The 13,632-nt window shown below is 33.6% G+C and overlaps 1 protein-coding gene across 1 annotated transcript; it reads right to left on the bottom strand.

Moving 5' to 3' along the window:
• Positions 1-3,783: 3,783 nt before the first annotated feature.
• LOC113521800 (proton-coupled amino acid transporter-like protein CG1139) lies at positions 3,784-13,381 on the bottom strand. The gene is made up of 10 exons (XM_031909911.2): positions 13,289-13,381; positions 12,359-12,511; positions 11,295-11,445; positions 10,647-10,768; positions 8,927-9,011; positions 8,014-8,125; positions 6,934-7,082; positions 6,031-6,206; positions 4,924-5,108; positions 3,784-4,049 (listed from the first exon to the last, which is right to left on the bottom strand). Coding segments are annotated over exons 1-10 (1,401 nt in total). The 5' UTR covers positions 13,291-13,381.
• Positions 13,382-13,632: the final 251 nt, after the last annotated feature.

Below are 13,632 nucleotides of genomic sequence, written 5' to 3'. Positions count from 1 at the left end.
AAAATACAATTAAAATTAAACTGAAGGTGATAAATAAAATATATTTATATATATTTAAGGCACTTATACATGAGACAACCATTGACAATAAAGAAGACTGTGACAATTTCCGTTTCCTAATTGTGTGTGCTGTACCATTCTATTATGTTCGGATATTATATGTATAAATAAAGTTATGTTAATTTCTAGACTTTCACGTTGCTTTCAGCCGGTGTAACTTAGTAGAAACATCGAAATTACCTGGTTATCTAATTATTATAGTGTACTTAAAATATCGCGTGAATTCCCATCTCTTATAATCAACAAACAAAAGAAGCGGAAAAGGGAAAGAATGATGCGGATTACTAGTTCCATTGCTAGTAATATACCCTATCAGGTCGACCTCCACGTATTTCCCCCTGGAAACTATGGTACTGAATTTCTGGTGTGATCACGATGGGCTAACCGTTCTACTTTTTCATTTCACCTTTCATCTCTCATTGTTGTCCCGCCAGTATATTTCGATAGTGCAGGCAGGGTTACCATTTCATTGTCGTACATTAAAAAAAACACACACACACAAATAAAATATTATTCATACCATGAAAAAGGCAACTTACAGTGAATTCACAATATTTTCTTTTTAAGTTTTTCTTTTTAAAGTAGTGTTGGTGTAAATTTGTATTATAATTAATACTATATTACTATTATTATTAGCGAATTGTACTTTGCTTCTCCATCGCATTTATTTCTTTGTGGATACGAAAAATAAAAGCGACGGACTCTTATTATTTGAAAGCTATCTTGATTAATAATTTCAGTAAATATTAGTTTTTTAATATATTCCCATGTTTATTGTCCAAATATTACATATACCTATGCAAATACCTAACATATATCGTATATAAATAGTGTAAGAGTTTTAATGAAAAGTAACTATAATATATGAGTAAATTTTTTTAAACCACGTCTTAGCAAAGACACTTTCATAATTGCAACCGTCCAAATTGCAGTCATCAAAATGTCATTACTAAATAATTGTATTAAATACTTTCCGAGAATTCAAAGCATAAGTTTTTTTATATTATTATTTTGTTTATTTCCATATATAACGGTTACTACTTTTCACTAAGTCGTCAGCTTGTCATTTTAAGTTACATAAAAAATAAGTATCTATTATAAGTAAATATTAGAACATATATAAATATAAAAATAAATAAACTTAACAAACCATTGACAAATTATTTTAAATAAAATTATTAACTTCAATGTCGTTTCGCATGTTGCGAAGCAGAGACGTGTATAATATCCGAGCATATTACGTTCTGAACTTAAAATCTAATTCATGGTTGTGTGATATAATATAATTCTTCAAAAGATTTTTTCTGAAAATGTTGTTGATTAAAATATTTGTAAGTATACTATTGTTTATATAAATATGTTAGGTAAATGAATAAAAACTTCTGAAGTAAGATATTATGAAACTATTCTAAAAGTAATAATATCCGGAACAATAAGTCTAATGTTCTGAACGTAACTTAAGTAGAAGCTTTTCGGAAACGGAAATTAATTGTTATTAGTTTGTTGATCTGGTTTCCTAATGTTTTTGGTTGTATTACTTCCGTATTACATTTCGATATCGATAAAGTATTTTTAAAGTAATTAATTAAAATTAAATAGTTATTTATTATATATTTTTTTCAATTTTCAGCTATTATCGAGCGAGATTTATTTGTGTAATAAAATATTAATTAATTATAATTAATATATTATAGCTAAATACTACAGATAATCCTTACTATATTATTTACTCTTAACGGCTTAACTAATCACTATGAAATTTGATATATTGGTACTATATAGGACGGAAATGGAGATAGGCTAGATTTTTTATCTTAATCAATGAATATACCCCGGTTATGCGAACGAAGTCGCAGGTAAAACCTATTATTATTATATATATAATAAATATAGTTAGTCAGAGCATGTAATTTTATTTGTTAATTTCTATTTTCTTTATCAGTGATTGTAAATCTTTTGAGAAAATAAATATTTAAAAATGTAAATATAATCTGTATCGGTTATTTATTAGAATTATAATTAATTTGTTTTACAGCAGTGGAATTGTACTAGTATTTATTTATTATTTAAAATTTAATGCATAGTCTGTAATTATTGCAGAATTTGTATCATGTCCATTATTATATTTTTTTTTAATGTATGATAATAAAATGGTAACCCCGCCTGCGCTAACGGTATACGCTGGCGGTGTACCAGTGAGGGATGATAAGTGAGAATGAAGAGGCAGGCCAGTTAGCCCACCGTGATGAATACACCTGGCGTTCAGCATGATAGTTTCCAAAGGGTACCACGGGAAGGTCGGCCTGACAGGCCTGCTAGCAATGGGACTGGTAGTTCCCATTACTAACAGTCCCTTCCCCCTCATCATTAAATTGTGTGCACATCGTATAAACCATAAAGGTGCGTCCACTGTTGAACATAGATTTTCGTCATATTTCACTTTTGTATTTACGCGGTTGGGGACGAGTAGGCCATGCCCACCTTAAAATTTTCTGGTGCCCACCACAAGATATGCGCATAACTTTAAGAAGATATCTTTGAAAGTACATATACAGTTTTTATAAGGGACCAATGATTGCCATAATGTGATCTAGCGCTATTTACATTCAGCGACTCCCTACAACATTATTGGGATCATATTGTTACAATGCACCTTCATAACTTCTAAAGAGAATTTTCTGGTCGATAAAAAATACAAAATTCTAGAAAAGAGCATTGACTATATATATATATATATATATATATATATATATATATATATATATATATATATATATATATATATATATATATATATATATATATATATATATATATATATATGTTTTAATACATCTAGGAAACAAAGGTCATTGAGTAGAAACATTGCAAAATTTCTAGTACCTACTATGATTCATCGGGAACCGTTAAGAACTTTTTGGATCCTGCCTCGTCAATTAACCCACTGTGACGGATTCAACAAAAATTAATCACGATGATTTTCAGGAGAGACCACGTGGAGGTCGGTCTGGCAGGGTATATTGCAATGGGGATTAACATACTCATTACTAATAACCCCCCCCCCCCCCCCCCCGTCCTTTCAGGTGAAAATCGCGATACAACGGCCTGAGCTGAGGTTCGAACCACTCTGCGATACTCTCAGACTAAAATAACATATCCGGTGAGAGGTTGCCGTGATGTCAGGAATTGAGTTCGCAATTTAAAAAGTCCTTGCTTTGGTAAGAAGCGGTAATCTGACAGATAAATTTCATGTAAAGTTTCCTCAACTTTACATAGAATTTTTTTTTTTGATGGGTGAAAATGGTATGGTAACCCCGCCTGCGCTAACGGGATACGCTAGCGGAGCACTAGTGAAAGGTAATAGATGAGAATGAAAACAGGCCAGTTAGCCCATCATGAATTAATTCATCAGGAATTAACCATGATAGTTTCCAGGGGGAGCCGCGAGGAGGTCGACCTGGGTATATTGCTAGATATTCTCAACTTGCAATGGGATTCTCAATCTCCATTACTAACAATCCCTTTCCCCCCGACAACCGCAGTTAGACTTTGATGATATTTTAAAAGAGAAGGTACTGCCCATACCTCGACCGTTAAGTGCCCTTAGTCGCCTTTTATGACACTTACGGGAAGGGAACCGTCAATTGCTCGAGAATAATGTAAATAAAACAATAAAGTGTATTTATTCACTATTAAAATTTATAATATCAAATTACTTAAACTCTAGACATCGTTTGGAGAATCCAAAGACAAAATTCTAATATAGATGAGATAGCCGCAATGCGCTATACCAAAGAAGCAGATGAAAATACCAATAATGATTATAATCAAATTTTTAACCAAATGAATGTTAAATTTCCCGTAATCACCCGGATACATTAGGCACAGTTCCATCGTAGCTGGGAACACCAAGGCCAAAAGTGTGGTGCAGAGACTACCGACGAAGGCTACAAAAGGCCCTTGAAACGGGATTAAGTAGCCTATTAAAACTGAAATCAAATAATAAAGTAAAAGTTTATATTTATATATATATATATATATACATAAATATACATATATGTACATAAATATGTATATATAGGGTTTGATACAAAGCATTTTGTCGTCATGTTATACAGTAGAATAAATATTGTTTGTTAAAAATTATAATATCAGAGGCATTTTGTGTTGATTTCTAATTATGAAGAAAGTGTTTTATATAAATTCAATGCAGTTATTTTTCAGAAAAATTTACTAGGATATGATATATAATATCTACTGAAGATTGCTTTTCAGAAACCACATCATTATCATCATCATATCAGCCTTTAACTGTTTACTGCTGAACATAAGCCTCCCCTTTAGGGGGGTTAGCCAGTAATTACCACGCTTAGCAGGCGGATTGGCAACAGCAGTTAGGGTTTACAGATGATTTAAGAGGGACGCTGCTGCCCATCACTCATCTTCCCTTAATCGCCTTTTACAACACCCTCGGGAAAGAAAGCAACTACAATTTTGTGATAATTTCAGTTTTAAAGTAATTTTGAGATTAGGTGATTTTTTTTTTTATACAACTTAGAATGGCAAACAAGCCGACGGCCCACCTAATGGAAAGTGGTAACCGTCGCCTATATACATGAGCAGTATCATGGGCATACCAGAGTATACTGTTTCGACCATGATACCCCCCATGCGTTGCCATTCCTGAGGACTCAGGTGTTATTCCTCTGTACCCAGTAAATTCACGCCATATCCCACCCTTCAAACCGAGCACACAGCCATGCAAACACAACTGCTTCACGGTTGAAACACGAATGGAACAGAGGTACTCAAGCAATCGACTTTTGTACAAAATTCTCCCTCTCTTTAAGTGGTTTTGCTTACAAGAAGTGCACACAAAGACGGGCCGAGCGATGGACTCCAATATTTTCAATGCGTTATCAGACGGTGGTTCGTTTAAGTGGTGATTCTTAACCACCTCCAATATTATTTGTATTCCTGGGTAGCATTGTATCGGGTATGCCAATGCCACTGCGATCATGTATAGACCTATAGCTGTCATTGCTATACTGTAAAATGGAAATTTTATTACAAAATCCAACTGGCAGTAACCAGCGGCTTTACTGTTAATACAGAAATATTGTTTATGTCTGTATGTAACAAACATTCAATATCACACCTCAGAACAAGAATGGTCACGCACAGTGCGCTTTCAGAAGAGCATCCTCCTACGAACTCTCGGGTTGTGGAATAACTTTCCTGTCGAGGCCTTCTCTAGAGACTACAGCATGGAGTTCTTTGAAAAGGGCATACTAAGGTTTCGTAAAAGTTGGCAACGCGCGCTTGACATGCCTGGTGGAACAAGCGTCCAGAGGCTATGGTAACCTCGTTTATTATTAGACGGAATGTTTGCTACCAAAGTAGTATAATAAAAAATGTTCTTTGGACTTTTAATAGTACTCTCTCCTAATATTATTGGGTTAGTTAGACATTTCAGAACTTATACAAACTCGTATATTGGGGTCAATTCTAAGATGCCATTTCTTTGAACCTCTTTTTTAATTTAATCGTTATGAAAATACTATTTTATAACCTGTCATAAACCAGATTTATAATAGTTTTAATGTAATAACAACCGGTTTTAACATACGTGTAATTAGATCAAGAAAGTTCGACTAGTTTCAGGATCAATTCCAGACCCTTAATCATAAGCGGCTATAATAATAATTTTTGTTATTTAAATTTATTAGAAAATTTAAATATTTTTCTTTATAATAAATATTTTGTTGTGACAGACATCAAATTGAAATTTTTATTTCAGAGAAATGACCCCTCATATTCGACCTCATTGTTAAAAGGAAGAACAGAATTTTTATACTACTGGGAATACAGGAATAGCAAACAATTTGAGAAAACAGAGGGAAAGTGATACATGGTTTTACTTGTAATACTGATGATTGGTAAAACAAGGAAATAATGATAAACACCCACTAATTATCAAAAGGCAACGAGCGCAGAATATTCTCCTCCATTGTACCAAATGACCAATAGCCAAGTGTCCCAAAAATAGTAGAAACGAGAGTTGGTACGAGGATCCCAATTATGATTACACCGCACCGTGATGTCATTATTGTTGGATCTTTAAGCGCCTTGTCCAGTGATAATACCTAAAATTTGTAATAAGTTTAATAAACATACCTGATTGTATGCAGTTGCCATAGCTTTTATACCTGTAGCTCATATAAATACAGTCGCTAACTGTCCACTGTTGGTCATAGGCCTTATGGGAATAAGGGGGAGGGGGTAGTAGTAGGTGCCACGCTTGTCAGGCGGGTTGGCAGCCGCAGTTAGGCTCTGGTGATGTTTTAAGAAGGACGATGCTGCCCATCCCTTATCTTCTCTTAATCGTCTTTTACGACACCCAAGGGAACAGAATGTGTGGTCCATTCAATGCCGGGACCAAACGGCTGTAGCATATACACGCGGAAAATTAATCTATCGATAGAAACGTTTTCGTCACCACACACGTAAAAAAAAGAAGGCTGTTGTCTCAATTCATCTCGTGAAGGTCTAAGTAGGCAGTTATGGCGACAATAATGCGTTTTTATAATTTTTTATCACCGTACCTAGTACTTTCAATGTCCACATTTTTCGAGCAAGTTGTATAAAAGGGACGCAAAAGTATAACAGATACAAACAGTTGTGTACGAAATCTTTCATTGAAAATGTTGTTATCGCATTGAGATTTTGTCCGAGTATAGTATGTGTTAAATATGCCATCAACATTGATGGATTTTAAATTTGTAATATTTTTATAATACGTTTCTAGTCCTTTCATACATTACATACATTAAGACAGGTATTACAGAAAACTTCGAAGAAAATCAAGCTTACTACTCCAACCGCGCTCATATTAAAAAGGAAAGTGCCTAAAGCAAATAAAAATGGTAGTGTTTCAGTGGTGGCCACTATAGTTTCTCCATGAGGGTCTTCAAATATGAGGTAAAATATCAGCACTAGTCCCACGAAGTTCATCAAATTACCTGAAAAAATTGTAGCTTTTTTAACAGCATGTATATAAAACTAATGATGCGTGCCATTTTAGCAAATCCCTACCACTTAGGGTTTTCTGGAAGAGTAGTCTAACAGAGTTAAACTCACCTATTGTTCAACATTATACAAAATAAATTATAACTCTTACTTTATAATAAAGATAAATAAATAACACATCTAAATTATTTTTCTTTTTGTAAATTTAATATAACCCACATTTTATAAGTGAAAAATTTTTTAAATACGGTTATGATTTTGAGTTTATCCATTACAAACAAACAATCAAATCTTTTCTCTTCATAATATTAGTATAGATAAGCAAAGAAACAATGGACATGTAAATTTTAATTGGCATGTAATAAAATATGTTTTATATAAAAAATATATATTAAAGAATATCCATAGTTTATTTATATTATATATAAAATTCTCGTGTCACGGTGTTTGTTACTAAACTCCTCCGAAGCGGTTTAACCGATTTTTATAAAATTTTGTGTGCATATTGGGTAGGTCTGAGAATCGGCCAACATCTATTTTTCATACCCTCAATGATAAGGGTGACCCTCCCTAATATTTTTTTTTAATGGACGAAAAAGATATTCTCCAAATAATGTATATGGCAAAACAACGTTTGCTGGGTCAGCTAGTTTATTTATATACTTTTGTACATTTGTTTATAGTATAGATTAGATTATATCAAAAATAAACACAAGTGGATTTATCCCTTAAAGGGATTTCTTTCATTTTGTAGATGTTTACAATTTGATTTAATAGTAATAAAAGATAAATTATGTAAACGTGTTAAATCAAATTCAAACTCAATATTAAATCAAATTCAATGCCATCGAGCAAGATCTCAGGTTTAACGCTTAGTTTATTTGCTCCGCTTCAGAAGTTCCACTGTAATCAAAATATTCTTACCAACTAAAGACACGTAGCTGACAATTTTTAATGTTTTCATGAAGTATTCTAGTAAAAGATATGGCAGCAGTAGTGCTAACAAAGCTGGCCTTGAACTTTCCCAGTCCATGATCTAAATGAAAATATGAAGAATTTGAGTTTTCAGAAAAATATATTTTTCCTTAGGTATATTTTTATTGAATGTTCAAAGCTTTTTATAATACTCGTTACAAGCGCCAATCATTCAAGATCAAACAAATAAACATTAAAAAAAAATAAGTGTTATATACTGTGTGTTATGGTAACCAGACAATGACTTCCTTACCACTCAGAATACTCATGCACGAGGCATATAAAAAAGTGCATTTACTAAATTGGCTCAACCGAGAAACAAATCGGTGACCTTTTTTTAATCTACATTTATTTTGGAATTTTTCGTTTTTAACATGTCAATTTCATAATATTTTATAATTACCTACTAGAGCTATAACTAAACATTCTACTTCCTAATTCACTTAAAGTAAACACAAGGTAACTTCGACAGTAGGAACATGCATTATTCTCTGAACAATATCCATATCAAATTTATTCATGTTAATTTTTTTTTAAATGTTTTGCCTACACTTTGATTCACATTCTATCAATAGGTGTTGCACATCTTTAGGAATCGGTGATTTCATTTAGGTAAAGCAAGATGACAACGCAGGGGGAAAAAGGGGATTGTTACTAACAACCTCCCTGCTAACAATATTGTCCATCAGATCGATCTCCATGCGGTTTCCTCTGGAAACCATCATGATGAATTCTTGTTGAATTCGTCACACTGGGCTAACTGACCTGTTTTCATCCTCACCTGTTTTCATGTGATAGATCACAGATAAAAAAAATATAAACAAATTTTATCGATAGGTATAATTACTGTTAGTGTACTAACATCACGTAAACTGTCCGTAGTAAATATCACAAATACGGTACATATTCCAATTTGACTCATCATCATCATCGTTGCTATGATAGTTCTGCGAATAAAAATAAATGTAACTTATATGTATGTGTATATTTGTGTATTGGTACATATGTATATATTTATTATTGAATGTATATATCTGTTACGTATGTGTAAAAATATTATTGTGACTTCAACGATTGCCTACCTATTTGATTTGTTTATCTTTTTTGATTTTCCTTCAACAATTGTCAACTACATAACCTACGAAATTAATTTAGAAAAACCTGTTATTGGCCATACTACTTTGTTATAAAATGTATGTTAATTTTATTTGTAAACCGCTGTTGGTTTTTTAAAATAAATAAATAAGTAATGCCTGCAACATTATTCGTTAAAACTTTGCTGACCGATGACGAGTAAACACGCCATTACACTAGCGTGTGGGTACGTCCTCCTACCACGACTGACAAAACCATTCGAGTTACAAAGCGTTCATGGCCAAAAAATTATTTCTCTTTGTATTTAGGTTTTACCACATTTTTAGTTTAAATCCAAAGATTTCAACTATGACGGAATTCCCGGTCAACAAACTGCTAATCTAAATTTGCTCGCGGTCATACAAAATCAATAAAGTATAAGTTAAATCACAGTGTTTTGTCTTAATAGATTACAATTGAACTTTCGCAACCAGTAATGTACTCGTACTTGTATATAACATTCAATATTACTTCATTTTTGTATGTGAAGCAAATACAGCTTTACAAAATGTCGCTGTATTTCTATAGATGCAACATGGCAAAACACGTCAAAAAATTAAGTTGCAGTGTTATGCCGTAACGATTAAAATCATACGATGTCTTGCCACGTTAGCGCTAATTCTGTGTTATACTATTATTCGTTAATGGGAATGAGATAGATATTACCTGGAAATAGCTGGATTTTAAATAATTTATCTAATGAATCAAATGATCCAGCTCAAGCTATGACTGACTAGAATAAGAAAAGTTTTCCTCAATCATTTATTATTTATTTGCAATAAAGATATAAAAAAGGATGGCTAGATTACTAGAAACACACATAATCAAATATAAGCGCTTTATTTACTGTTCATAAAGTAACTTATTAAACAAGAATTGTACAAATTGATGTTTTCAAAGGTATAGTGTAATTATTTATTTTAAAATATATTGACAAGCTATAAAAATAAATGTGCGAGATTATTTTATTGTTTTTTTTTTTTATACTACTGAGGTGGCAAACAAGCATACGACCCACCTGATGGTTAGCGGTTACCGTAGCCTATGAATCCCTGCCTATGAGCCTATGACCCTGAAGAAACCTCCTTACTACCCTTTTGAAGAGCCTCATGCTGTAGTCTTTTGAGAAAACCTCGGCAGGGAGCTCATTCCATAACCTGAGTGTTCGTAGAAGAAAACATCTCTGAAACCGCGTTGTACGCGACCATTTAGGCTGTAGGGTATGAGGGTGAACTTCCTGTCGATGGCGAGCCGTACGATGATAGAAAGTGGCCGCAGGCATCATATTGAATAATCCCTCAGAGCACAATCCGTTTAATGTTTGTTTAAAGTTTTCTTTTTTTCAATGTTTTTTTAGGTATTATTTTATTGTTTTTTGTTAATTAATATTAATGTCTGTGATTAAACTGTTCAGGTACCTTTCAAAATAAATAAATAAAAGTACTTACGGGCCCCTTTCACCTATATAACGACAAATAGGTGGGCCATGAAGCAGCGCGATACGGAAACCATACCGGTACGAAATATAAGGAATTCTTAGTTGGCGGCTGATTTCATTTAGACACCATAACTGAAAGATAAAATTAAATTTTGTTCAGAAAAAAGTAGCAAATTTAATCGTTAAACAATGAAAAGGGAAGTAAATCTGAAAATCTAAATGGAGAAGGAAGGAAGAAAAAAAATAAAAAAAAATATCAAACAAAAATCGGTGTTGAATTGGCGAAGATATCACACACATCACACAACACAAATTAAAAAAATTTCAATTTTTCGAGTTTTGTCGACCTATTGCATATTCGGTTTTAATTACCTTTACAAATAACAAAAACGGGTAAATTTTTTATCAGCTAATTGTCAAATTAGCTGACAAAAAGTTGACCCGTTTTTGAGTCTCGATACTCTATCTACATAACACAAAAATTAAACACAGATTAATCATGAGAGCATTTTTAATCCTTTTACAGAAAATAGTATCTTTTTTGGAATGTAATAAAATAGATATTATATAGCTACTTACTTAAGTTTTCAAAATTGGAACTAAATTGAATTTGTATGATCCATTACTATTTACAATTAATGAAATTTTTAATTCTAACCAACGTCAAATGAGTGTGGATCATGAGAGCACCAGTAGCCAATGTTAGCAGCGGCCCAAGGATGATTCCCGATTGGCTGATAGCCAGTGGCAAGCCCAGGACACCTGCACCGAACCCGGTACGTAGAAGGTTGAAGTACGCCATCCATGGACTGAAAATCTAATCTTTTGCTGTAACTGTTAATCAGTAGCTAGTATTAAGAATGAGCTGCCCTCATACGAGTACATACATACAAATGGAAACTTATGAATATTTCAATGTATAAACATTTTTGTTCATACATATTTGTGGGAATCGAACCCTGGTCCTCAGGCTAGGATATTCTGTATTATGAGGAATCAAGTAATGAATATCTAGAGGCACAATTTAGAACACTTAGATTAACAGTAGAGCCTTGGACCTCATGAATGCAAAGCGAGTCGCCCCCCACTGAGCTATGGAGGTCGTCAAATATATTAAATATCCGTTGTTCAATATATATTATTGAAATAAAAAACTCAGTCGAAATGAGTATTGGTAGATATCCGGCTAGTAGGAGCAATGTCGGATTTTTTTATAACACAGGGGGCAAGCGAGCATGCTGTTCACCTGATAGTAAGTAACTACCAGCGCCCATGATCACTCACAACGAATGACGGAAAGAGTGAGAACCTTTTTTCCGCGATCAATATCGAAAGAAATGCAATATGTAGATATTAGAGCGGTACCGATGTACCCAGTCCTAACCAGCAGCTAACGGGGGGAAAGGGATTGTTAGTAATGGAGACTGACAATCCCATTGCTAGCAATATACCCAACCAGGTCAACCCCCTCGTGGTTCTCCCTGGAAACTATCATGGTTAATTCCTAATGAATTCATCATGATGGGCTAACTGGCCTGCTTTCATTCTCATCTATCACCCTTCACTGGTGCTCTGCCAGCGTATCCCGTTAGCGCAGTACTGGGTTACCATACCATTTTCACCCAGCAAAAAAAAACACCAGCTAACAAAAACAACACAATAATGAGTAATACTTATGGTAATAACTTCGTTGGAGAGACTGGCATGAAGGTACATAAATACCTGATAGGACATTTTGGTTCTCTGTATAGTCGTGGATCGAAGTCATTATCATCAGGCCTTTCCGGAGGAAGTTCACAGCGTCTAAAATCTATAATCGAAAACCTGCCTCCGAGGGAATTTATCATAAGCTTGCTAACAGCTTCAAAAGCAGCCCTGTAAAACATAAATTGTTTTTAGTTAATTATAAATTATTAGGGAAGGGATTTTTAGTAATGAGAATACTAAGCCTTACCCGGGGGAAGGGACTGTTAGTAAGGGGTGCAACAGCCCCATTACTAGCAATGTACCTTACCAGGTGTACCTCCATACGGATCTCGCTGGATACCATCGCAGTTAAATTCTTTTTTTTTGATACAACTTAGAATGGCAAACAAGCTGACGGCCCACCTGATGGAAAATGGTAACCGTCACTTGTAGACATGAACAGTACCATGGACATAACAGAATATACTGTTTCGACCATGATACCCCCCATGCGTTGCCATTCCTGAGGACTCAGGTGTTATTCCTCTGTACCCAGTTAATTCACGTCATATCCCACCCTTCCAACCGAAACACAGCCATGCAAACACAACTACTTCACAGTTGAAACACGAATGGGACAGAGGTACCCAAGCAATCGACTTTTGTACAAAGTCTCCCTCTGGTATTCTTATTGTTTAGATTAGCCAACTCACTTGTTTTTATCTTAACCTATCAATTTTTTTCTGAATTTTTAAAGAAGAAAAGCCATTTTTAAAGAAAACATTTTTATCCATTCCAAATTAATAGATACAATAAGATTTTATTTCACAACAGATGTAAATCGTAAAATAAGCAAAAAAATAGCATGCGACCAACACAAGCAAAACAATCATCCAAATCAGTTCAATTTTATAAGAAAAAAAAATTGAAAATAGAAAAGTAATTTATTATAATCTAGTTACTCACATACTTTTGTATGGTGGGAAATATGATGGGAACAGTCACGATAAAATGACACGATAAGAGTATATACCTACGATAAAAAAGATATTTACAGAGATCGATATATCTAATGAAAGATTTATACTTTTCTCAAACATGCTTGGAAATGTGAGCATTATTTTGACAATCTTCTTAGAGGTATATCAAAATTGCCGTACTGGCCAGATACATGCGGGTATCGGCCGGCAAAAGTTGTATGAAAATCCAAATCTGTTGTGTTTTGCGGCCAGATAAATTACTATGTAAACTCATATCTGTTCTGTAATTTAAAAATGGAATGACCTTTTACTTTTAAATATGGCTACCAA

The sequence above is a fragment of the Galleria mellonella genome, unplaced genomic scaffold (assembly GCF_026898425.1).
Source record: "Galleria mellonella isolate WM207_F2 unplaced genomic scaffold, CSIRO_AGI_GalMel_v1 utg63, whole genome shotgun sequence".
Taxonomy (NCBI): Eukaryota; Metazoa; Arthropoda; class Insecta; order Lepidoptera; family Pyralidae; genus Galleria; species Galleria mellonella.
Note: the sequence above shows the minus strand (reverse complement) of the source record. Positions and strands in the feature narration are given on the sequence as shown.